The 25,137-nt window shown below is 47.1% G+C and overlaps 1 protein-coding gene across 5 annotated transcripts in view; it reads left to right on the forward strand.

The window, feature by feature from the left end:
- Window positions 1–25,137, forward strand: part of SRGAP3 (SLIT-ROBO Rho GTPase activating protein 3) — a 116,305-nt gene that overhangs the window by 40,138 nt on the left and 51,030 nt on the right. For 3 of the 5 annotated variants that reach the window (XM_061362499.1, XM_061362501.1, XM_061362503.1), the window contains exons 1-3: window positions 10,904–10,982; window positions 15,470–15,662; window positions 20,065–20,227. In XM_061362499.1, the coding sequence (XP_061218483.1) occupies window positions 10,916–10,982; window positions 15,470–15,662; window positions 20,065–20,227 (423 nt within the window). In that variant the 5' untranslated portion in view covers window positions 10,904–10,915. Of the gene's footprint in view, window positions 1–2,408; window positions 2,495–10,903; window positions 10,983–15,469; window positions 15,663–20,064; window positions 20,228–25,137 lie in introns of those variants that run through there. The other 2 variants (XM_061362502.1, XM_061362500.1) reach the window with 2 other exon arrangements.

Genomic DNA, 25,137 nt, shown 5'->3' on the forward strand with positions numbered 1-25,137 from the left:
AGCCTGGAGAAAAGAAGGCTGTGTGGAGACCTCATAACAGCCTTCCAGTGTCTGAAGGGGGGCTGTAGGGATGCAGGGACTCTTCATTAGGGACTGTAGTGACAGGACAAGAGGTAATGGGTTAAAACTTAAACAGGGGCAGTTTAGATTGGATATAAGGAAGAAATTCTTTCCTGTTAGGGTGGTGAGGCACTGGAATGGGTTGTCCAGGGAGGTTGTGAATGCTCCATCCCTGGCAGTGTTCAAGGCCAGGTTGGATGAAGTCTTGGGTGATATGGTTTAGTGCGAGGTGTCCCTGCCCATGGCAGGGGGGTTGGAACTCGATGATGTTAAGGTCCTTTCCAACCATAACTGTTCTATGATTCTATGTTCACACTCATACATGCACACACACTGACTCTCTCCTACTTCTTGCGTTACTGTCTGGTTTTGAGAGGTAGTTTCTATGCCAGATTTTTGTTGCAATGCTGAGTAATTTCTGGCTGACATGGCAATTTGTGTTAAGGAAGAAGGAAAATTACTCTCCAAAAAGAATTCACTCTGAAAAACAGGAAAGTTTTTCTACCTGTATAATTCATGTCAGTGTTCTGACCATTTTTTTAGGTATTACATGGTTGGCTATTCCCTACTGTTCACAGAATTTTTGGCCAAAACTTGTTAGAAACTGAAATTGAAGAGGAGCCCTTATGGTGAAGTTAAACTCATGTTACCATACAGATTTCAACAGCTCAGCTGCTGAAAATTGCTCTTTGAAGACTGGACCAGGAAGCAGAAGTTCTGTCCATCAGTGTTACTGAAAGGTGGAAGCTGAAGGTGGTGGTAGTGGGATGCTGCTTTGTGGGCTGCTTTCCAGACTGGAAGTTCACATATATATATCCTGCTATTTATTTGAGGGACTAGTAGAAACTCAGGATCCTGGCTAAGAACAAATCTAACCCCCAAACATTCCCAATGGGAAATTGGGATTCAGACATGTGGATTTGGCCATTCTTCCCAGTAGTCCTTCCTGAGTCATCATCCTGCCTCTGATGGAAGTGTCTGTAGTTATCTCAAGAGGGCAGGGATGTTTTTTCAGTTATTGGAAGATAGGGTATTAAATGTCCAAATTCTGCTTCATTTTTCCTCTTTTCTAATAATGTTGAACATCTAGCCAAGTGCTTTAGAAACAGTGCAGTCATCAGCACGTTGAATTCATTAGGGGTTGGCATTTAGACACTGTGTGAGAGCAGCTGATGCCCCATGGAAAAAATTGCAATACATTTTCTTGAGGACCAGTTTTGCTTGTGGATTTATCTGGATCTTTTTTTTTTGTCCACACTTGGAATTTGTTTCTCGTATCAGGAAAAGATATTTTGGCGCTGGAGTTCAGCTTTTTGATTTCTTTTTTTAAAGAAATAATTCCCTTCTGCTAAGTTTTATAGTGAGCAGGCAATACCTAAAGAGTGTTTTGTCTGCGATAAGGCACAGCAGTCAGGTACTATGAGCTATACTGCTCCTGGCATCCCTCCTGCTTTCCAGCCTGCTTCCATGGCATGGTGACCTTTCCTCCTCTGAGTGGGGCTTTCTCCTGGAAGCAGGTTTGCCTTCTTGGCCTTGGAAAGGAAGGACCATGTCATCCCTTCACAACACCTTGTTTCACGCTGTGAGCACACAGGGAGGCGACCACTCTCTGCTGTGGTCAGTGTTCCCAAAGAGCAGGGAAGCTGTGGTTGATGCTATAAATGCCTGTTGGTGTCTGGTCCAGGCTCTCTTGGACAGCACGCTTATGCTTTCCATCTGGTGCATGCTGGTTTGAAGTTCTATTTCTGTTTGTAAACTCAACATAGTTACAACACACCATTATATTTGTTGTCAGTCAGTGTTTATCCGTGGAAAGTTTTGGTCCTGAGGCTCCGCTGAAGTTAAGAATAAACACTGTTTGGGTTTTCTGTTGGTTTGGGTTTGGGTTTTCTTCCCTTTCCTGTCCAAGGAGCGCAGGCTGTTCTAGCAGGGTGGAGTTGCCTGAGTGTGGTGATGTGAGTGCGAATGGAAGAAAACTGGGTGCTTTGCTTCACCCAAAACAGGTATTCTTCCCTGCTGCTGGCACTGTCTCTTCATGAGCCAGGCTGGCCTTTTCCATCTGCATCCAGAGTCAGTTTTTAACAGGGAGTACACTGACAGTTACTTCTGTAGCTTTGGACTGCAAAAGCTGATGGCAAATGCCACCACCTCACCAGCTGAAGCAGCCACCATCATGTGGATGGGTTAGGAGAGGGAAAGGGAGTGCATGAAGAGCAATGTGAGATCTGCTGTCGCAGTGGCTCTTGGCAGCAGGGCTTTAGCACCTTGTTCTTAAATGCTTGCCCAGCTTATTTTTAATTATTTCAAAGCTTCATTCCTGCCACCTCAGCTTTGATCTTTGTTCTCAGGCATCAAGAAGCTGCCCTCATCTTCCCTTGCTCTCTGTGTAAGATGAGGGGCTGCTCAGGAGCTCATCTGAGGAGGATCCCCCCAGGTAAATGTGGACTGAGCATCTCCAGCGCATTTCAGATGGGCCTGAAAAGCATCAGTCTTGCTGCTGCTACTGGTGGAGTGCTGTTGTGATTGGGAAATAAGCCTTGAGCCAAATGTAGTGCTTTTGTGAGCATGGTGTCTGCTTAAACCAGGCCTAACTTGATCTGAGAAGTTTCTCAGGGCAAAGGCTGATGCCATGAAATTTCAGTTGGAGGAAAGTCATCATTACATCTGTGTCATGGTTTTATTTCCTTTTGTTCATGGCACCACCAACTGATTCAAAAGCCACTGCTGATTTTGATTACAGGTCCTGCGCAGCAGCAAATGAGTGGGTAAGGCAAACCTTGTGCATGCAGAGTCTCCTGCCGTGGGAGCCTGTGCTGTCTTAGCAGTTGCATTTTGCCTGTAATCATTTTGTGGTATTAAGCTTGTTTGTCATCTGGGAAAATACTTTATGATCTAGAAAGATAAGTGAAATCTGGTGTATCGCTTCTGGTGGGATGGAATTCCCCTCTCTGAAGTGCTGGTGAACGGCAAAATGGAAATTGATGCGTTAGCTCTAACCAGAGTATCAGAAGATCACGTTCATTCTACAGCTGCTTTTCTCATGCAGAATGCCTTGCTAACGTATGTTCTGCAAGCTTAAAAGCTAAAGAAAATGAGTTGGTTACTTTATTTTTGAAATTTTATTACTCTTTCATTTGCATTTTGAGTATCAATGGGAAAGATCGGGGGGGGGAGGGGGAATTACCAGTATTTTCTTAAATGTGGCCAAACCTGTTGCTCTTGATGCAGTGAAGTGCTGGATGCTATAAGGTAACTGTGCTTCATTCAAAAGAGGAAAGGGGGGAGAGAGTAGTTTCTCTTATATTTGGTGTGGAGCTGGGAGAGGCTGCTTCAGAGCAGAGCAACCACACTGATGCTACAAGTTGGGAAAGCCACTTTGAAATGAGCCATTGCCATAAGTCTCAGGATCAGGTGGCCTGACCCATTTGGGTTCAACACACCTCCATGGAAGGTTTCTTCTCTGTCAGGTCCCATTTAAGTGCTATGTTAAAGCCTTGAGTAGCTATATGTTGTGTTACACGGCTTGAGTCGTCCCTGCAGAGGGGTTGTATGCTGTGATGGTGGAGGAGAGGAGGTGGGAGAAACTCTTCTGCTCTGGCATCCACCTCCCTGTCTCTCCTCTAACCATATGGTTGCTTTCTACCAGGAGTCCTAGTGGCCTGAAGAGGAGGAGTGGGGAGTGAGGTGGCCATAAGCACTGTCTGGTGCTTTCTCCAGCTCCGGATGTTTCCCAGTGCACTGTGCTGGTATCTGCTCTGATCTCCCCAGGTTCTTGGTCTGGCTTCTGCAGACTCTTGGGGAAGGAGTGAAGTAAGAAGAGGATGACTTGGCTGGCAGGTCTTTTTCCATGGGTGACATTTCTTGTTGGGGTGCGACAACGCTGGACCCTTCGGCTTGTGTTGTTTTGTGGAAAGCTGCTGTGTGTTATCCCTGTACAAAGGCACTGGCTTCTTCATCAGGGAAGGCAGGAGCACCTTGCTGAACCCTTCTGACCATTGGTTACTTATGGAGCTGTAAAGCTTGTTCATACTGGGATATGGGAGCCAGCAGATTCCGTGAAGAGGGTAACACTTAGAATCACAGAATCAGAGCATCAACTAGGTTGGAAAAGACCTTCAAGTTCAACAAGTCCAACCACTTTGCTGCCCTTTTGTGTGTTTGGCTGAGTTCCCTGGGGTCAGGAGGGTACCAGGACACTAGGGCACTGTTTCGGGAATGCAGTGCAGTAAATGGGATTTACACTCCCTGAAAATGGCTGGAAAGCCATTATATTAACCCATTTTTACCCACACTCCACTTTGTGTCTCAAAGGGAATGCAAGCTGAGATCATTCTTGATATGATGGGCTGACCACAGTATTAAAATGTTAGTGGAAGGAGCCTAAGGAAGGGCAGTGAAGCACTAAACAGTGCACCCTAATGCACACGTTCACCCTATGGTCTGTGTGTGCCTGTCTTGGCCAGGGCTGCTGTACCCAGGGAACAGGGCCAGCAGAAAGCAGCTGAACCCAGTTAGTTACTTGCTCACTTTTCTGTGGGTTTCAAGGGATTCTTGTTAGAAACCAAATCTGTTGGAGGGAGCAGGAGGGAGAAAAATCAGCTGTGAGCAGTAGTTAGCGTGTGCCTATTGCGTTGCTGCCAAAGTCAGCAGGAGAAGGCTGTAACCTCCTGCCTGCCTGCTGTGCTGCTGGGAGGAGATGCTGCAAGGGTTTCTCTTGTCTTCCCCATGTGGCGGTGGCATGGCTACTCGGGAAGCTGTTGGGATGGGATGGTAGGTGTTTAGGGGCTAGAACACAGCACCGATGTGACTTTGGGCACCGATCCTCTGGTGTATCTGTGCCCTGCTTTCAAGGGTACCAGCACAGTCGGTTCATATCTATCATGCTTTGGTTGGAGTTAATTTGAAGGAAAGAATGGCTTGTGTAAAGCTGTTTATGCAAATATCCTCATAGAAGGGGAATTTTTCTTCATTGCTTGGTCACTTCCTTCCTGCAGGTGTAGTAGGGAGTCTGTTATGCACCAGGGTGCTTGGTCCAGGCTTGCAGGAAACCCCAGAACCTGGCTGTGCCCCTTGCCAGGAGTGATAGTGAGCAAGCAGGAGCTTGGGCAGGTCCAGAAACCAGCTTGCCTCACAGCAAAGCAGAGGTGGTGTTTTCCCTGAGCTGCTACTTAGGGCTTCCATAATCCTGTGTCCTTGGGGGATGCTGCCCCCAAGCCGATTGTGATCCCTCCAGAGATGTGGATTTTCTGGGAGGGAGAAGGTCTGATTTCTGATGCTTTCACTTCCCTCTGTAGTAGTTATGAAACCAGAGGTTACCTTACAGCCCAGCGAGTAATGGTGTGAGGGCACAAAGGCAAAACCAGAACTGCTGGGTGGAAATGCCTCTGGTTTGGGGCTGTGTCCGTGAGCCGGCTGGCTCCTGATGCAGTCCCTGGGACTGGGGATTAAAGACACACATGAAAAAAACTGTATGGAAAATGTGAATTCCACATGGATTGCTTTCAGGCTTGGGAAGTGTTTTCTTCTCTTCTAAATCCAAAACTTCTAGTTTTGGATAAAAGGCTTGTCTCACTCTTTGTTGTAGTGAGAGCCAAATCTCTTGTCTTTTCCTAGACAGGGTTGTTTACAGTGACATGTAAGAGAAGGGGAGAGGCTTGCTTTGAGCTGTTTTCTTGCTTTGTTTTCTTTGCTGTTTGCTCTGTGCCTTCCCTGAAGCTTTATGTATTCATCACCACGAGGGCACCCTCAGGCTGGCAGGTTGGAGCTCTGTATGGCAGGAAGAAGCGTGGCTGGCAGCTCTGTTCCAGGTGCTCCAGTCCATGGTCTTCGTCCCTCCTTGGATGCTTAAGCTGAGCACTGTCACCTTTGGGACCTGCTGAAGCCTTGCCCTGGGTTCAGCCATCACATGATGGATGTTCCTTTGGCAGCACCATCCCTCGATTCCCTCTGCTGCTGAACCACGTTGGTGGAGCTGGCTGTGGAGTGGGGTGAGACAGGCAGATGAGAAGGATGGTGCTGGGGAACAGGAGTGTCTGTCTTCAAACACACATAGCATTCCGTGGAGTTTGAGTGCAGGTCCCCAAGCACCACACCATGGAGTGTTCTGGCCACTCTCTGGGCCTGGAACAAGTGGCTTTGGTTGACGGAAGAGCCTGCTTGGTGTTTTAATCATGAATCCAGAGTAGTGGTGCATTAGGATTGTGTTTCTTCCAAGGGAAATGGTGCATATTGTTGAAAAACAGGATGACAAAGCATTAGAAAATACATAAGAGGTAATTCTGTGGTTAAGAGGGCTTGGCTTTTAGTGAAGGCAGCACACAAATAGGCTCAAGTGGGGAGTAGTAGAAATTGGATGTCAGATGGCCTTAGTGCATTCCATATTTGTAGAAGAATTGGATTCTCCTCTGAGTCCAACTTACCATGCTATATTTGCAATAAACTATTGGGTCTAATCCCAGTTGTGAGAAAAATAATGGCTTTTGTTGCCAAGCATATTTTCGCACTTGTCACAAATCAGTGGGGTGAAACATATGTTGGAGCAGCGGCTGTCCCAGACTGCCCGTGTGGAGGAGCAGCCGACAACACTGTTCTGGACAGATAACTCGGCATCCCCAGGCAGGAGTGGTGGATGGCGCTGGGCTGGAGCCTGCTGACAGCAGGGCTTGGTCCTGCTCTCCCTGCTCATGGGAGCATGCAGTGCTGCTGGAGGAGGAGGTCTCTGGAAGCTTTCATCCCAGCCAGCCCGTTGCTAGAGAAACCTCTGCTTTTGTCTGTCCCTGTCTGGGCAGCCGGAGCCTGGCCCTGGGGGCTGTGGAGGGGGCAACGTGCCAAAACCAGCATCTCCTTGAGGAGGAGGGTTCTGGCTTGCAGGGTGCCTGGCTGTGGGATGCAGCTGGTGGGGCTGGGGTGTGTGGGGCTCCCAGCTGATGGCTCTGCCGGCTGGAGCATCACTGCATCCCCATGGCTTCAGGCTTTCATGTGTGCTGGAGCACACTTGGCTCCTGTGTTCTTTTGTGTTTCAGTTCAGGCTGTGCACCTCTTAACTAACTGTATTTTTCCACTGCCTGTTTCTCATTGCTTTTTGCCCATGTAGAACTTGGTATATTTAATAAGGCCATCCTAATTTTCTCATGTGTTGCCCGTATGTGAACTTTGTAAGTCCAGGGGCTGGTCCTGGCTCCCACGCACAGTCTTGCCTCTTCTGACAATGGGCTCTGCTGAGACCCAACTTTAGTTTCTGCTACTGAAGTAACTGCGTGAGTTGTTAAAAGGCCATGGTGTTGGGCTGTGAGCGTTGTGTTGAAGGTGCAGCAGCAAAAAGTGCCATATGAGTGTTCATCTCATATGGCACTTTGACCTAAGATGGGACAAGCAAAAGTAAATGTAGCTGTGAAACATTTATCCTTCTGCTTGTGGTTATTTCACTCAAACTCATTTTGATTTTTAAGGTTTATGAAGAAAGTAGTTTCTAGAGTAGTGGTACACCATGGATCTGCCAATGTACTTCTGCTGGTGTTGGTTTCCACTGTGGTTGATGCCAGTTAAGGAGCATGGCCCCTATCAGCACTGAAGTAAGAAGTATTGGAGCCAGGGGTTACTGGAAGAAGGGGAGGCTTGCAAAATAATTGCCGGAGAACAAGATTGTCTCACTTGTTCCATTTGCTGCCAAAGGATGAAATCCTAGCTCCATTGAAACTGGTGGGAGTTTTGCCACAGCCTCAGCTGGGGCTGATTTCAACATGGTATTTGTTGAAATTCAGAGATTCTGCTGCCCAGGAGAGTGTGAACTGTGTGAAAACACAAGGAGTAAGTGAATAATGATACTGAATAGCACTCGTAGAGGTTGCATTGATCTTGTGACATTCATCTAGAGCTTGTTATATGTAAGAAATGAGACCATATGGAAAATATCCTTCAGCAAAGCTGAGGGTGGGACCAGCTGAAGCAGAAGCAGTGGCATGTTAATAATGAACTGGAGCTGAGTGTGTTGTCTTCATCTTGACCTCTTCACATAAGCATGTTAATTCTAATGTGAGCACTCAAATTGGCCACAGTTTGTCCCAAATAATTTTGTTCTTTGTAAAGCACTGCATCATCGGTGTTGTCAGAGGTATGCTATTTGGATGTGTGTAATTGTTCTCGGGCTCTGTGCATGGCTGCCAGCAGTGTCCTCCCTGGAGAATGGATGAAGTGAACAGCCTAGGAAAGTTAAAAATGAGACTTACCCTGATCTGCTGGCCGAGATGTTAACATCAACCCCAACAACACTTCTGAAGTGTTGAAGAGGTTTGGGGAGTTGCCTTCTCTTTACTCTTTCACCAGCACACTGATGAGTATCAGTTTCCAACCCAAATGCAGAGCTCCCTCAAGGTACAAGAGCTGCTCATGCCGTGGTGGTGATCAGATGAACTCCAGCATTTCTGAAGGTCCATGTTTGCTGAGGTTCAATGTAAGTGCCCCTGGGAATCAGCTCATCCCAGGACCCTGTGTGAGCCGCTGTTGGTGACGCACTGCATGCTGTAAGCCTGGGGTGCTCATTGTTCTGCTGCAACACCCCTGAGCCCTGAGGAACAGAGCTCAGTGCAGCCGGTTGGCACATGAGGCTGGGCACAGGACTGCTGTCTTCCACTGGTGCAGAGAGCTGTGGACGTCTGGGGCTGGAGAAGAGTCTTACATTAAGAAAGCAACCAAGAAACCCCTTTCCATGGAGATCTTTCTGATGCTTTGTTCAACATCCTACTCTGTTGACATCTAACATTGCCTTCATGTACTGACGCCGCAGAGGCTGATGCTTGATAGAAAATGCTACCCGGATGACTGTAAGTCATCTTGTATTGGAGGAGGAACAGCACCTGACGTTACAAAACCCATATGGAAAGGATTGCTTCCTCTGTGTAGCTTTCTGCTGCAGAAGCACATTGTTCTGCTCCAAACTACACACACAGAATTTCATCCAGGCCCAGTGTTGTAGTTGGGTTGTAGTGACCACAATGTCAAAACATACCATCCCTAAGCCCCTTGCCCACCATAGGCTAGCAGAGCCATCAGGAACTGGCTGCCCAGCCATCCCAGCCAGCTGCTGGCCATAAGCATCACTGTTCATGGTGTTGGCCTGAGCTGGCTTTTGAATAGCTCTGTCAAGTTTCTGGGTGGGGTTTTGTGTTGTGCATTTTGTTAATGTTGCCGTTCATTTACAATCCTGTCCAAGGCTGGATGTGAGATGTTTTTCTCGTCTCTGTGCTGTCTCTAACACTCATGTACCACTTGGCTGCTGACAATGGGGCTGGTTGTGGTGGGTTTATCCCCACTCAGCCTGTGCCATTATGGTCACACTTGCTTTCCTTCTGCATTCCCTGTCACACTCCTTTCCCTGGCTTTCAGAGGGATGTGAGCATTCTTGGGGCACTTTGACCGATGAGGGACTTGTGCCTCATTTGGGATCTTGGCAGTCTGTACTGATGTTGGGGCTCTGTGCTGGGCCATGTTAAACATGGTCCTGGAGGCAGTAGTGGCTGTCATCCCACCCTGCCAGACCCCAGGGCTGGAACAAGTCTCCTTGGGCTGTCTGATTGCTGCTGACATCCTGCGTGGTTTAATAAGCAGCCATTGGCTGTGATACAGGCCAATTGACTTGAAAATATTTACCAAAGCCAAATCCCCAGATTTTCTGATTACAGATGTTCCCTCTCCCGGCTGGGTTAGCAGTCCCACAGCCAGTCTTGAGCATTGCTGCTGTCCTTGGTTTGCCAAGGAATTTTGTTTTTTTCCAGCATCCCTGCTGTTGTGTTCCAGAAGAGCTGAGGAAATCATATTTCTTGCATTTGCAACCTCTGATTCTGCATTTCAAACAGCAGGACTGCTCACACTGGAAACTCCTTTCTTATAATGAGAACCAAACAAACTGGGAGGAAGAAAGCAGCATATCTTGGAAGCCAGCTGGCCAGCAGAGTTCAGGGGGACTCAGGGTTTTTTAGCATCCTTGTTTGCAGAACGTCTCACTTTCTTCTCCCTTGGTGCTGTTTGTGATTTCCTATATTGTGATGTAAAACATGGGAGCACTTTGGGCAAACTACTGTTGGAAACGTGACCAGCTATGCAATTACATTTAATGTTCTGCTTTCTGGTGAATTCTTTCAGTTCTTCCTAAAGCAGTTTGGTAGTTTTCTGTTTGTTGGTTCCTGTAAATTCCAGGTTGGGAAACGCAGATTACGAGGTGCCTGTTTTCCTCATGAGGATCTGCAGCATTTCTGTTCACATCCTAATGGTGCTGTGCAGAAGGCAGAGTTGGAGAGTTTTCCTGGTGAGGTTTTCTCTTCATGGAAAGAAGCTTAAGTTGAATCTAGCAAAGACAGCTGTGAACATGGGATATTAAAAACCCCCATATGTACTAGTTGAACCAAGAAAGGGGCTGAGCCAGTTTGGGTCATTTCTTTGAGAAGCCTTTAGCTTTCACAGAATAACTTGTTAGTGATGCTTTCTGAGGTATCCCATTCCCTTTTAGTTTGCCAGTTTATTTTTATTCATTGTAAATAAGGACCCACCACCATTATGTGAATTCCAGTTCTGTACATGTTTCTTCAGCTGTGAGTAGGAGCAGTTCTATTGCTGCAATTTCATAGGAACCGTTATGTGGAAGCGTGCAAGTGGGAAGGTGAGGCTGACCATAGATTCCTGCAGCCAAAGAGCAGGAACGAAGGGGTTAATCCTTGAGTAACGGTGGGCACCCATCAGAGTTTGAACACTTTAGCTCTTTCCTTGTAGATGTTACTGTGGCCCAAGGAAGCATGAACTTTCCTGTATGCAACCACCTGTGCTTTGGGCTTGTCTCATCCACACATTTGTAAAGCCAGTTTCCATGATGTACATCAGTCGACTGCCTGAAGGTGATTCCCCTCCCTCCAGTTCCAGAAGCATCTCTTCCCGTGAGCGTCCTCTGCTTTCTAGCTCTGACTTCCAGAGTTTTAAGGTTTTGGGGTCAGACACTGAAAAGTTACTTTTCTAACATGGAAAATATAATTGGCACTCAGTTGAAGGTTATAATTAAAGCCCGTTAATCCCCCCATAATGGACAGGGCTGATGCAGCTCACGTTGACGCTGCTTGCCAGAAAACTGCTTGCAAACAGCACTGATAAAGCCAGTGTGGGTTTTGGTTGGGATTGTTGGCTGGCACCTGTCAAGGTGTCTGTTACCTTGGATGTTAGTAAGAGGCCTGAGGGGTTTGGGTTTGCTGGGGATCCACTTTCTCTGTCCCCGCTGCATGAGTGGCACACCAGGTTAGAGGGGAAGGATGGAGGGTGCTGGGATCAAACAGCAAGTGATGGCTACTCTGTCTGTGGGGCTGGTCTCCAGCTCCTCTCTGGAGGAGGGATAAAATGCATGTCCTCTGAATGCTCCTGTCCGTTCCCTAGGCAGCAGGCATGAAGGGTGGAAAAAGGCTTTTCTGCCTGCCTGCTTTTCCTCTTTCATGATTATCTGAAAAGGCCACTTAGGAGCAAGTTCATTTTAATTGAATGGAGGGCGCCTCTTAAATGCAGCAGCAAAGTAATGGTGGAAGCAGGGGAGCGACAATGCAGGCACTGTCGGGGGCCGTGTTTGTGAGTGGCTGACTCAGAGACCTCCGGAGCACTGAAGAATGTTGTTTTCTGTGTTAGCTGCTTCTGTCTTTGCATTACTGGTGCCAGCAGCCCTCAGTTTTGTTCTCTACTGCAAACCTTTCCATTTAACATGCAGCAAGAGCTCCTGGGGTCGGTGGCTGTCTCCATTTGTTTGTCAGACTGCTTGAAGCTTAGTGCCTTTAGGGTCATGGCTAGCAGGTTCTCCATGTCTGGAGAGACTGCCCTTTGCATGCTTAGATGGTGCTGGCCTGGCAGAACTTCTGCAAGGAAACTTGAAAGTGTGAAAGCAACACATTGCAGGAGTGCAGAAAACAAAGGAGCTCTGTTGACAAAGTCAAAATGTGCTTTGCTGATGCTGGGATGCCCAAAAGCATCCCTGCCTGCTGGTGGGACTGATGTGCCACTGTTGAGTCCTTGGTGCCAGGACTCTGGGGTGAGCCAGCGCAGGTGGGATGATGAAGGAGAGGGAGCTGGGTCCTGCTTGCTCGCTGGTGTGATGAGCCTCACTGATGGAGCCTGTGGGTCTGATGGGCACAAACTGCACATTCCAGTTATTTGGATCAGGGGGTGGTAAAAGCTACAAGAGCCTCAGTGAGTCTCTGTATGTGTTGCTGCTGTCTGAATTGCCTTGAATGACCCTGTAAGAGTCAAGGAGAAATCGTCATGCAGATACAAAGATCAGATAAGCAGCAGTTGCTCAGATTCAGAAAAAAAGAGGGAGTAGATAGGAAAGGGAAAAGATTGGATAAGCATTACAGATAATTCCTTGTATTTCTGTGCATTGTCAGGATTGTTAAGAGCTGTTCTGGAGACCACTTCAGGTTGTAATCCACTATGAAAAGAGTGGGCTAAAGATGAAATCTCTGTGGCTTTAAATAAAAATCTATGTCGAACTTGCTCAGGAAAGCAGAGTTCTATAAAGCAAGTCCTGTGTTGGCACCAGCAGGAGTAGGAATGTAAAATCCATATGGGATGTAATGAAGTTTCCACTGACCTTGTGTGGGAAGGGAACTCTTGTTGGCAGGGGAATGTGAACGTTTTAAAAAGGTTTTGTTATGAAACCGGTACCTTTGTATCCTGTAGGAACGCAGCAGTGGGTTTCTAAGGCTCAATTCAAAGGCGGTTTCTCTTTTCTACCCTCAGCCCTGGTGAGCACTATTGCTAACTGCAGCAGCTGTGTAAGGGGAATGTGCCTTCCAAAGGGGTGCATGTGGAGCACCATACCATACAGTGTGGTATGCATGCTGTATCCTGGGAAGCAGAGCTCAGCACCAGCTCCTCCCGCACTGAGGCTCTGCTCGGGTGGAAAGCGAGGGAGCTGCCACAAGCCGTGGCTGTGTAGGTGTCCATCTCCTGTTGATCCCATAAGGCATCACTGCTCCTGTACACACACAGTCCCTCGAGAGCAGTCTTCCCTCATGGAATTGAAGCTGCAGTGCTGCATACACGTGATCTCTCTGTAAAGCCATAGCTGGACTGGACCAGCTTTCAGGTGTGGTGATTGAGGACTGCTTTCTGGAGGTTCACTCAGCTCCTGGCATTCCTGTAGCATCTCTGTAGCAAACCCAGGCTAAATGGTGCTGTGTGGTGTTAAAGCATCCTTCCTCTCTCTTCAGAGAAAGTGCCATTACCAGGGGAGTGGATCTGTTTTCTGCATATGAGCACAAATGTGAACAACAGGGGATGGAGAAACAGCGTTGTCTGTGGGTGTGAGGTGTGCAGCTCTGTTTTGGCATGGTGCCGGATATCACAGGGATAAGATACCACTTATTTTGATGCAAGAGTAAAGACCAAGACACTCTGACACTAGTCATCACTGCAGGGATGGTCACACAGTTCTTCAGGCATATTAAGGAATGGAAAATGACTTGGCTTGTGGCTCAGTGCAGTGTGTAGAGTCTCTTGCCAAGACTGTCTATGAGCCTCAGATGCATCTTTATGAACTATTGTGCTATCCTCTCATAAAGTATCAAGAACATAAAGGAAGTGCTGTAAAAGCAGCACCCATGGAGGATCCCACATAAAGTCACTGATTAACTTAGAAGATTTCAGCATTCCTTACTTCCAAGGTTTTTAGGTGACCTTCACGCAGCCTGCAGCCCCCGGTCCCATTACTGCTGTTGTTAAATTACCCAGTAATGAGCTTGCTGCAGGTGCCCTTGTTCCTGCAGCCCTTTGGAGTTCACTTTTCAGGCTGCGAGTGGTTCAGTCTTGCGTGCAAGTTGTTATATGAAGAAATGTTGGAAAATACCAGACTCCACGTTCCTATAATGGCAATTTAAACCTCCTCCACAGGGGATCTCACAAATTTAAAGAGCTTGAAATTGCCCATAAATCTTTGGTTATTTCAGTCAGTGCTTTGCATCATCATTACTTAATAATTTATTAATTCAGCATCTAATATGGAGAAATGACTCTCTGGATAGGAGCTTGCAAAGTTGTGGGACAGCTTGATGCTGGCAGGGAACTGGTAGGGCTAGTCTGCCTTGCATGCATAATACATATGTATACTGAAGATTATTTCAGTCACTGGAATGACACCACTGTATTGTCTTGGTTAGGTCATTGAGCTTCAGTTATAGTGCAGTGATTTCAGGAACATGTGCTGAGGCAGTACAGATACTTCTAGTTTGCTGTGGCCCTTGTGGGTAAGTTACTGTTTGTCATCTCACTGTGCCGAGTTTGCAGAAGGAACCAAGGGTGAGGTGTAGCCCTCTTGCCAAAGAGTTCTAGCATGCCAAAGAGTTCTAGCAACTCCAGGACTTTCTTCTTGGTACAGACTGAGTCCTGCTGTCACACAGACCACGACAGTTCATGTCTGCAGTCTGCTCCTGGTAATCCTTGTGGGTGGCCAAGCACCCCGTACAATGTGGGAGGCAGGTGAGGGCTCTGCTCCTCTTGCAGGACATGCCCATGGTTTGGCAGTGCCGAGCATTCTAGGAGCCTGGAGCCTGCTATTCTGTACTGTCAAACCCTGAGCTGTATGGGGAAGCCTTTGAGCTGAACAAGCACACACAAACGCCTGGCATCCTCCTTCCTCTTGTTATGTCCTTGCTCTCCTTGGCTGGTCATGGAGCCTGAGATGTACTGGGAAAGAGAACTTGGGGCTGCCCAATGGAGTGAGCCCTGATGTGCAACTTCTCCAGTAACCACAGGTTGCGTTACTCCTCTGTGTCCGTGCTTCATCTTATTTAGTGATGCACTGGGTTTGAAGTTAACTGTTAGTTTGTTGTAAGCTCATAAGGTGATAGAGGCAAAGCTGTGACCTGGGGCCTGGGTGCTGTCTGAGCTGGGGATGATGCTAGTTGAAATAGTAGGCCTTCGTGCCACCAAAATAGTGCTCTTTCCTGTCGTGTTTCTGCTCTTGTCCTTTGTTGGCATTTACAGTGCCAGCTTCCTTCAGGTCGTTGTCAGCCGTTTGGTAGGTATTCAATGCTCATTTATCAAGAAAAGATGTATTTATCTGTAAAGAATACAGGACTTCAGGTAGTACTAGATAAATTGAAGTATCATTTTCTAGTTTCAAAGAGGCAATTGAAAAGCTCTGAAGGCTGGTCTCTGTGTACTTACACAGCGGTTTATTTTGACAAAGAGCAAGGTTTGAATACGAGACTGGTGAATGGAATTCTTCAGCTCTCGCTTGGAAAGAAATCTGTTGGCTTTATCAAGCCTTGAATTAAACCTGAGGCTTGCAGAGCTTGTGCGATCGCTCTGGGACAGGAAGGAAACCCTCCTGGCCAGTGCCTGTTGCTGATGTTGCATTTTGTTCTCCTCCTCTCTTGTGTCCATGCAGAAATCCGAACTCAGCTGGTGGAGCAGTTCAAATGCCTGGAGCAGCAGTCGGAGTCGCGCCTGCAACTGCTGCAGGACCTGCAGGAGTTCTTCCGCAGGAAGGCCGAGATCGAGCTGGAGTACTCCAGGAGCCTGGAGAAGCTGGCTGAGCGGTTCTCCTCCAAGATACGCAGCTCCAGAGAGCACCAGTTCAAGTAAGCAGGCGGTGCCGGGGGCACAGTGGTACCGGGACTGCCTTGAGCGCTAGATGGATGCTTGCTTGTAGCTGCACAGTCTGAAGGAGCAGTAAGATGAATACCATTGGTGACCTTGTCTGTCTTTTCACTGTGCAGGGTTCACAAAAGGAACTAGAAATGCCTTTTCCCAAGACTTTCAGCACAGCATTGCTGACCTGTGCTGCCTGAATTAGACCTACTGTGCACTTCTTTGAGTATAATACAATAAATACAATGCAATAAAAACAGAAATGAAGGACTAGGAAGGAGTCCAGCCCCTTGATATTTTTTTTAAAGGGTATTGAATTCAGCCACTGATTTGATGGTGCAAGTAATGGTAGGCCCATTTTATAAACCCTGGTTGCTCTACGTAGCCTATCCTTAGAGTGCTTCACATTGCACAGACCTGTTCACAGGCTCAGACTTGGAAGCAGTTTCTGGAAATCTGATTTATTTCAGTGTGTAAAAATGAAGTACGTATGTTTTCTGTGCACACACCCGTACAGTGTTGAAGCGAGGCACATCCACAGTGGAAATGTTTTGAAACAAAGCTTTGAAATAGGAAGCATGAACTGGATGCTGGAATTGTGTGAAACTCGAACTGATGATGAGAATGTGTGAATATGTGCAAGTGTTCAAAAGCGGCATCTTTTCAGTTTAACCACACATTCGAGAATGGCAGGAACAAAAAAGATCCAAAAAACCAACCCCAAACTGGAGGCAGAACTGAAGTCTGGATGTGGCTGTGTTGTGTGGTGAGGGTACATACATCGCTTGTGCTGCTAGGTGGGATGGCTGGTGGCTTGACCTCAAGGTTCCTGTGAATGCTGCTGTCCTGTCACTGGCACAGGAGCTGGTCCCTGCATGTCAGCTCAAGCTCCCCACCTTTACCTCTTTGTCTCAGTCGTCTTCTGACAGCAGTGTGCATAAAATAGTCTCTCAACTGGGATTATGCCCTTTGCTCAAGGTGAAATTAGTGTCATTCAATTCAATGCCAAAGACTACAGCCACTATTTAGCTTCTTTCTCAGAAGATGGAGGGGTTTGCCGGTCTGATGCACTTAGCCTTGCTAGCCCCTGGCTCTTCACAGGCTTTTTCATTCTCTAACCCCTTGTGGGTTTGTTTTTTCCTGGTTCCGCTGCAAGAGCAGTGATTTCTGCTGTTACGTTACTAAATCCTATTTATTCCATATTACTAAATCCCATTTAATCTGTTTACTTGGTCTCTCTAGTGAGCAAAGCTTTACTGTTGTCTTATGGAGAGTCTGCTGAAAAGGAATTGCCATTCCAATGTTGTCTATTCTTTTTGCATCTGACTGTTGCCTGTCAGTCGTCTGGTGCCAGGCTGATGCTGCTGTACCATGGCATCAAGGATAACTGTCCTGGGGGAGGAATTGCCCAGTATGGGTTGTTCAGAGGCAGAGCCCATGGAGGCTCAGGCTGTATGTGTGTGCCTCTCCCATCAGCTGAGAGCTCTATTGCAGCCCTGCCATTGCTTATTGTACCTACAATACTGGGAGGATGCGATTGTGCTGTATCTACAGGTGACCTTTACCTGGGCACAAGTGCTTGGGGTTTGTGATGGTATTGATAGTGCTAATAGAGTCAGCTTGATTTCAGTGCTCACTTCTGCTGAGTCCTCACAGTCTTGCTCTGTGTTCACTCCCTTAATATGTTTTCCTTCTGGACTGCTTTCTACCTGCCCTTTGTCAGGTTCATCTGCTCTGCTTCCCCAGCTTGCTCATGAATGTCATTATTCTGATGAGGCTTTTGGAGCTCTTAAGAAATACAGTACCTTCAACTCTTCCTTTGTCCCTGTGTAGCCATGTGCAGCAGGCTGTGGCCCAGCCCTTAATAGCAGTAATTGCTGCAGTGCTCCTGCTGGGCTGTTCATGAGGGTTCCAGAAAGTTGGCAGACTCATTCATGCTTTATATGGGGTTGTTTTGTCTATATGAGCACACAGAGATTTGCTGGATTTCCCCTCCACTCTTTGGCTGTGAAGTGGGCTGCACCAGCCCCAGTACCATGGGTGAGAACATCTTGGTTGAGGAGGAGTATGTGTGTGAAGGCTTTGGCTGCACATTGTAGCTGTAGAGAGCATGGGCTGGCTTTCTGGTTGCAAGACTTCTTGGGAAGGACACTCTTGTTTGAGCACAGGGGGTCTGAGGCCCATCTCCATCATGGCCACGTTGCCAGCGCTGTTGGTGCACACAGGCTGCTGAGCCCCGGTGTGCAACAGACCTGTGTCCCCAGTGGGAGAAGCAGTGGGTGCTCCCAGGCAGCTTGCACATGTCAATAGGTGCTGGGGAGGGAGAAGCCTCTGGGACTGGAATACATCCATTGGACATGGCTGTTGGCACATAGGGATGGTGGCACGGGAGGTCTCTGCCAGAAGGGACCAAATCTCTGGAACCAGCACATCTTGTAGGAAAGTGTTGGTTTAACCAGAGAAAATGGTGTAGGTGAAACATTTGGAAAGTATCGCCTGGCTCCCTCATTTAGGGGATGTATCTCAGTGTCTCAGCTGGATGATGTGAAATGTTCTGTTTCAGTTGTATCATTTATGGAGATTTTGATTCGGTTTTGATTAGTTTGCCTTCAGTACTAAACACAGCACACGGGGAGCAGTGCAGGTTTCTCTCAGTGTTGAGATGGAACGTGTCAGAATGAGTTCAACTCTAATCAAGTGTGAAACGTTTGCTGAAATTTCATTCAAGAGAGGTTTTCTGAGCCCCGCTGGCTTCCAGACAAGTCAGGGTCTTGGGATGCCCCTGTGCAGGGTCTCACCCAGTGGAGCTGGGTGCGGATGATCTTGCTCTGAGGATGTTGCCTGGTTCCTGGGGGCTCTTCAGGTTGCCCGCCCTGATGCGTGCTGCCGCTCACAGCAGTCTCCGTTGTCTGCAGCATGAGTTGGATTAAGAGCTTCGTAAATATTCAGCAACCATGAATGTATTCATGTTGTGCACAGACACTTCATGATAATGTTGGATGCAAAACATTTTCCCCAGCACTGTTTGGTGGACTAAATGCAGTACAACAGATTGTGTGGCAAGCGAGCCTCTCCTGAAAAGGAAGTGACAGCTGTATTAATAGTGCAAAGTGGAAAAAAGAAGCAATCCCTTGGAAAGCATTAAAGAACTTAAAGGTCTTTTCCAACCTAGTTGATTCTGTTCTACTCTATTCTATTCTGTTCGATGAAGGGGTTGCCAGGGGTGTTTCCTCTCCTGTACCATCTTCCAGCACCGTTTGGAAAGGGTTTAGTTGCGGTCAGATTAGGCATGTGTGCTCAAGCGCCACCAGACTTCCCTGTGAGAAACACTGAAAGGAACTCTGGGAGAGGCTCTTGGAAACTGGAGCAGGGCCACAGATGGGATCCCTGCCCAGCTGGGGCAGGGGACCAGCTCTCCTGTTGTCTCCGGCTGACATATGTTCAGGTCCCTCAGAGCTGTCACCTGGAGTATCTGCACTGTATTACCATACTATTGCTGACTGACCTTTTTAAAGCATAGGTATGGAGCAGTAGACCAGAGAGCGCACTGGGTGCTTCCAAAAGTTGAGTTAGGGCAGAAAAAACAAGCTGTAGGGCAGATTATATATGAAGATCCATATATACCCCATCCCTAGCAGTGTTCAAGGCTAGGTTGGATGGGGCTTTGAGCAGCCCCGTCTAGTGGAAGGTGTCCCTGCCCGTGGCAGCAGGGTTAGAACTAGATGAACTTTAAGGTTCCTTCCAACACAAACTGGTCTGTGATTTTGTTTTATATGTGTGTTGAGTGAAGCAAAGGGCTGTGCATGGGTCAGCATTAGAGCATCCATCTCCCCTGCACAGAAAGCCTCTGTCCTACCACCACCAGCTGTAGGAGGCTTGTAAATAAGGATGAAGGTGTGGGAGAGAACATCCTGAGGCAAAGAATGGGAATTCCTTGGCCTCACTGAAACCCTCATATGTAATATTTAGCCTGGGAGCTTTTGTGTTGGCACAGAGATATTTAAACACCTTCCTTGCACTGAAGAGGAGGTGCCACTGTGTCAGCTGGTGGGCAGGCAGCCGTGTGTCTGAGCATGGGCTGTCTGCCCGGCCACATTCCTGGCTGGGCAACAGCTTTGGGCCAGCACCCAGCCCTGTTCCAATGACCCTGCGGTGTCTGCCACAAGGACATGGCTCTGGGCTGGTAGAGAGCCCATAGTGTACGGTTTCTGGGAGTGGGAGGCAGCCCAGAGGAGCTCACACACTTTTTGTTGGGGACACAATGGGTTCTAGGGGATGTGTGCAGTGAAGGAAGGCAATGTTAGTATGCTGTCAGCATTCATTTGAAGATTGTGCCTTTTTGACTCGTTCACTTGACCTTTTTGATTTGTTTTTTTTTCCTCAATTCCCTAGGAAAGATCAGCACCTTCTTTCCCCTGTAAACTGCTGGTACCTGGTTCTGACACAGACCCGGCGAGAGAGCAGAGATCACGCCACCCTCAATGACATCTTCATGAACAATGTCATCGTTCGGCTGTCACAGATCAGTGAGGATGTCATCAGGCTCTTCAAAAAGGTAACCAAAGCAATGATGGAGAGTTAGAATAGAATCATAGAATAGTTAGGGTTGGAAAGGACCTTAAGATCATCCAGTTCCAACCCCCCTGCCATGGGCAGGGACACCTTACACTAAACCATGTCACCCAAGGCTCTGTCCATCCTGACCTTGAGTTCTGCTCAGTGAGGTCAAAAATAGAAGCTTATTGTGGAATTCTACACACCTGTGCCCTCCCAAAAATCTAACGAGGTACAAAAATACCAACATTAAAAAGCAGAGAAAGGTAATAGGGCTTTCTACAAAGTACATGCAACATCTTAATGAGAAAACTGGAGAGGAGTTCAGCAGTGAAAATGTAAAACCATTTTAAGGCAGGCCAAGTAAAATTCTAAGAGACAATTTACTAAAGACCCAGAACTAACAAAAAACCTCTCCAAAATCGCAAGAAAGAAGCCTGCTGCAGGATGTGAAGAAGGGGAATAGATGGTGAGGTGAAAAAAACACTATGCAGTAACAGCCAAAGGCCAGCTGGCTTCTTTTCGTTTGGTACTTGTTATGGAAAAGCTTAGACTAGAGATTTGCTGGGGAAGTGCTGGTGTTACCAGCCTGAGGAACCTTATCCAACCGAATTGTCAGTAGATATTGCAGAGCAAATCTGTAAAAGGAACTGTTGCTTATAAGTCTTTCCAGGTAATACTTATCCAAGTCTATTAAATAAACTGAGATATAAAATTGTCAAGTGGCTAGTAGTGAGGTGTGACCTGATTCTTAAACTGGTGTCAGTGCCAGAGACCAGATCAGCAATATGAATTTAAGAACAGACTTGTTGGGTGAAGCTTTAGTAAAGAGCAGAATGACAGGGTTGTAGGCAGATAGAGAGGAGTCAGCAGGGCTTTCTGAAGAGTCACACCCCAGAAATCTAATGGAGGTATTTCTAGGAACCAGTGATCTGTTGGCACGGTCCCTTCAGTGTCTTACAAGCTTCAGAAAAGGTCTCTTGCTGAAGTTCTTGAAGAAAATAAGCTGTTGAAGAATACAGAGTAGTGGTTTCCTGGATTAATGACTGGTTAAAAGACAGAGAACGAAAGGAAAGAGAATTTCAGTGGAGTTCCTAATAAATTATTTGGAGAAAAAGATGAATAGGAAGATGACAAATTCTGCTGATGATACAGAATTATTAATGATAAGCAAATTAAAAATGAGCATCAGACTTTCAGGAATCACAGTCAGGTGAACCAGAACTCTTCAGCTGAAAATGAGGGCAGAGTGTGTAATGTGGTAACAGCATGAAGACTCACAGCAGTTTGTAGGAAGTGAGTAGGAACGAGGACTTTGTTGTGCCTTCTTCCATAAGCCAAGGGAGGTCAGCAGGCACCGGGCAGAAAGAGAAGGCAAAAAGGGAAGGCTTTTTAACATCATTAATACTGTATATATTTTATTATACTTACAATGGGAGGGCAGTGGTACGTGTTTGTAACCTGAGTCCTCAGGCAGTCAGACAGATGTGGAGGGGTGTTCCCCAGCAGCAGCTGCTGGCAGAGCTTTGGGATTGGGAATCATGGCCCTGCAGCTCATCACATGGTGAATGTACTCCATGGCATCACTGGACCTCTTCTTGCGGTTCTGTGCATTTGCTGATGGCCATCCCTAGGGATGCTGTGTTGGGCTAGGTGGAACTTTCACCTGGCTCTATGGCTTTTATGTTTTTCCTTAATTTTTATTGCTTGTTTTCAACAGGGGTAGCTGCAGAACTGTGGTTAGTGAGCAGGGTGAGCCCGCTGGGCTGCCTGCCTCTCCAAACAGGAGAAGGGCTCTCAAATCACTGCTTATCTTGAAATTTTAGCCTGGCCAGGGAGTAAACTTAATGTAATATTTTTATGACCAGTTTCCTCCAGTTTATAGATGTAACCTAGAAGTTAAACCGCAAGATCAGGTTTAGATTTGCTGATCTAATGTGGAATAGCACCCCTTTTCCTGTTCTTCTGGCCTCCAGAAATGGGACGGGTTATGGATATATTGGTTAGGTCAGTTCTGTCTCAAAATCTACTTCGAGTTTGCACTTTGAACTCATTTTTGAGATGTAAATTAAGACTGTGCTTTTTATTTGTCCTGCTTTTGAGTATGATTATGTGGCTGATCCATCACTGCCAGTGTTTGAGGCCAGGTTGAATGGGGCTTGGAGCCACCTGGTCTAGTGGAAGGTGTCCCTGCCCATGGCAGGGGATTGGAACTGGATGAGCTTTAAGGCCCCTTCCAACCCAAGCCATTCTGTGCTTCTATGATGAATGAAGCGCTTGTGGCACTCCTGGGGAGATGGTGCTATAGAGGACCACTGGGCAAATAATCCAGCTCCAGAAGGGTTAAAGGCATCTGCAGTTGTGGTTCAGTTGCTTGGTTTTGTTGTAGATTGCTCTTTGATGGTAAATTAGGGTAACATTTTTTTCCAGAGATGTCAGTTTTAATTTCTCCCATCTAGAATTCATTAATGGGTTGTGACATGCTGTGGGTACACGGAGGAACTGGAAGGTTTTATGTTTTGTGTGTTTATTATGTAAATGTAAACAGTCTCAGCAAAAAAGCAGGGACATAATACCAGGGGTACGAGGATGTGCATAACTAAGAAGCAATTGGTCAGTGTGGTGGAAAGATGCTGGGTGCTGAGCTGCTTCTTGCCTCAGCCTCCCTGGATGTGCTTTGCAGCAGTGAGGTTGTTCATCAGTAAATTGGAGTGCTGTGTTTTGTTATCTCCACTGAAGTGTTTTGTCTTCCCACTGACCGGCAGTGTATGGTCCCTGGTGTTCAGCTGTGCATCACTCAGGAGTGTCAGGGCTTACCCAAACCCAAAAGAGGGGGAAAGTAGGAGCCAGTGGGGACTGAGATGGTAGTGTCTGAGTTGGACACATTTAACTGAACCAGCTCCAGGTCTGACCTCATCTTACCTGGGTTCAGGGGCGGCTTGGACTGGACTTACCAGCAGGGCTTACAAGAAGTAGAGGTTGACTATTAGAGATGAAGGAGAAATTAGATGACATTTGTTGAATCATTGGCAAGTCTGGTTTTGTAGGCTCGGATTCTGGCTGTGTCTGCCTTCAGTGACAAGACAGTTTTGCAGGGTGCTGGTGAGCTGCGGTGGTACCTCGAGGCTGGTGGTTATGCTCCCAGGGAAGCTGCAGTCTTGGCATCGCTGGTGTTCAAGTCCAGTGATAGATGTCAGTTAAGCAATCAACAGCCCTCTTGTTGGACTTTCAGGTACTTTTGAACTGCATCCAAAGGAATACCAGTTGTAGCTGTAGAAACTTACCTCCTTCTTGAAGACTTGCAGGAAAAAGGTACTGAGTTGTGGGATTCATGTAGAGGTGGTCTCAACGCAGAGTGTGGAGATGCTTGTAATTGATATTTGTTAAGGCAGGAACCATTCGCAAAATGTGAATCCAGTCTGGATTTAGACTCTGATAGTTCTTTTGTCACAAAATGTGTAGTTGTTTCTATCCAGTGATTTTTCTTTCTTCCTGTTCCTTTTTTCCCCTTCCCAGATGTGGAATATAGGAATTCCTGTCTCTGGTGACCTGGCTCCATGAGGGTATGATTTAGCTTGCCCTCTGAACTCTGTTTGTTCAGCTGAAACCCTGCACACTGAAGCTGTATAATTTTACACAGTTAGAATCCAACCCTCCACTTATGTTTTTACCCCAGCAGTTGAACAAACTGTGCAATCCTGGCAATGCTTCAGAATCCAGTATTTAACTTACTGCTATAATGGAGATCTTCAACGGCATCCCATTGGTGTGGATGATGAGAGCAGGAACAGCAACATAGACTGGGGGTTCTTCTGACACCTGTCCCTGTTTCTGCAACCCTCTAATCTGAAGCTGTTATAGATACAGATAGATATATATGGTAGTTTCCATAGTGGGAATTTGCTGGAGCCTAGACACCCAAGGCCAACATCTTTCGTTGGCAATAGTGAGGCTGGAGGCTCTGCTCCTGAAGTCTCTCACTGAAGGAGGAGCCCATGGGGATATTAGACGTGTCCTAACATTTTTATTAAAAGGCCCACTAATGACATTATTTACTTGTTGCACTGACTGGTTATGGTGGCAGTGACAAAGGACACTCGTCATCTAGTGGGTGCGGCTTCTTGTTGCATGATAGTTGATGCCTGAGATGTTTTACATCAGAAAAGCATCCTTGAGTGCTGGGACTGGCAGACCAAGCCAGAGGAGGGTTTCTGAGCTCAGACTGCTGTGGAGAGCCCAGGGGCTGAAATGCAGGTCAGAGCAGCTATGGGTAGTTTTCTTTTGGTGGTGGCTCAGCCTGCAGCTTCTCCTTGCAGTCTCTTCTGATGTCATGGCTGCAGTGGGGACCGGAAGATGGGTCAGGCAGTGTAGAGGACAAGCATCTTCTGTCCCAGCATCCCTGGCCTGAAGCTTAACCTGTGCAATTGGAATGAACAGGCAGCCTCCCAGCCTGTTCCACCAGACAGGCAAGCCCTGCTAATGAGGAAAATAGAAGAAAACTCAACTGGACAATTTTCCCTGGAGTTTCCAGCGTGAGTCACGTTCCTGGTGCAGGAGGAGGTTATCAAGGCAAGTGTGTCAATGTTGCTAATAGGCAGGCAATAAATGGAGATGCTAAGATATGTCAGTGCAGAGATCTGACCTGATCTATTGTTGTAGAGAGTCTCCATCACTGTGAAATCCCACAGCACATCCTCCTGCAAAGGCAAACCCTGGATGAGGGTCGCACTGCTGGTGTTTTCTGCCTTTTCCTCTCCTGCCAAGGCTGAAGGAAAGAAGTTTGCTGCTGCTTCTAAGTATGGAATACAGGAAATTATACATTTGAAACAGAGCATTGCTATGTCCGAAATAACGATGCTGTGTTATTCCCCAGTGTGAGATTTAATTATGTTCCGTGACAGTGAATTTAAT

The sequence above is a fragment of the Neopsephotus bourkii genome, unplaced genomic scaffold, assembly GCF_033783945.1.
Source record: "Neopsephotus bourkii isolate Nb327-2 ecotype Australia unplaced genomic scaffold, CSIRO-AGI_Nbou_v1 NB_1120, whole genome shotgun sequence".
NCBI classification, from domain to species: Eukaryota; Metazoa; Chordata; class Aves; order Psittaciformes; family Psittacidae; genus Neopsephotus; species Neopsephotus bourkii.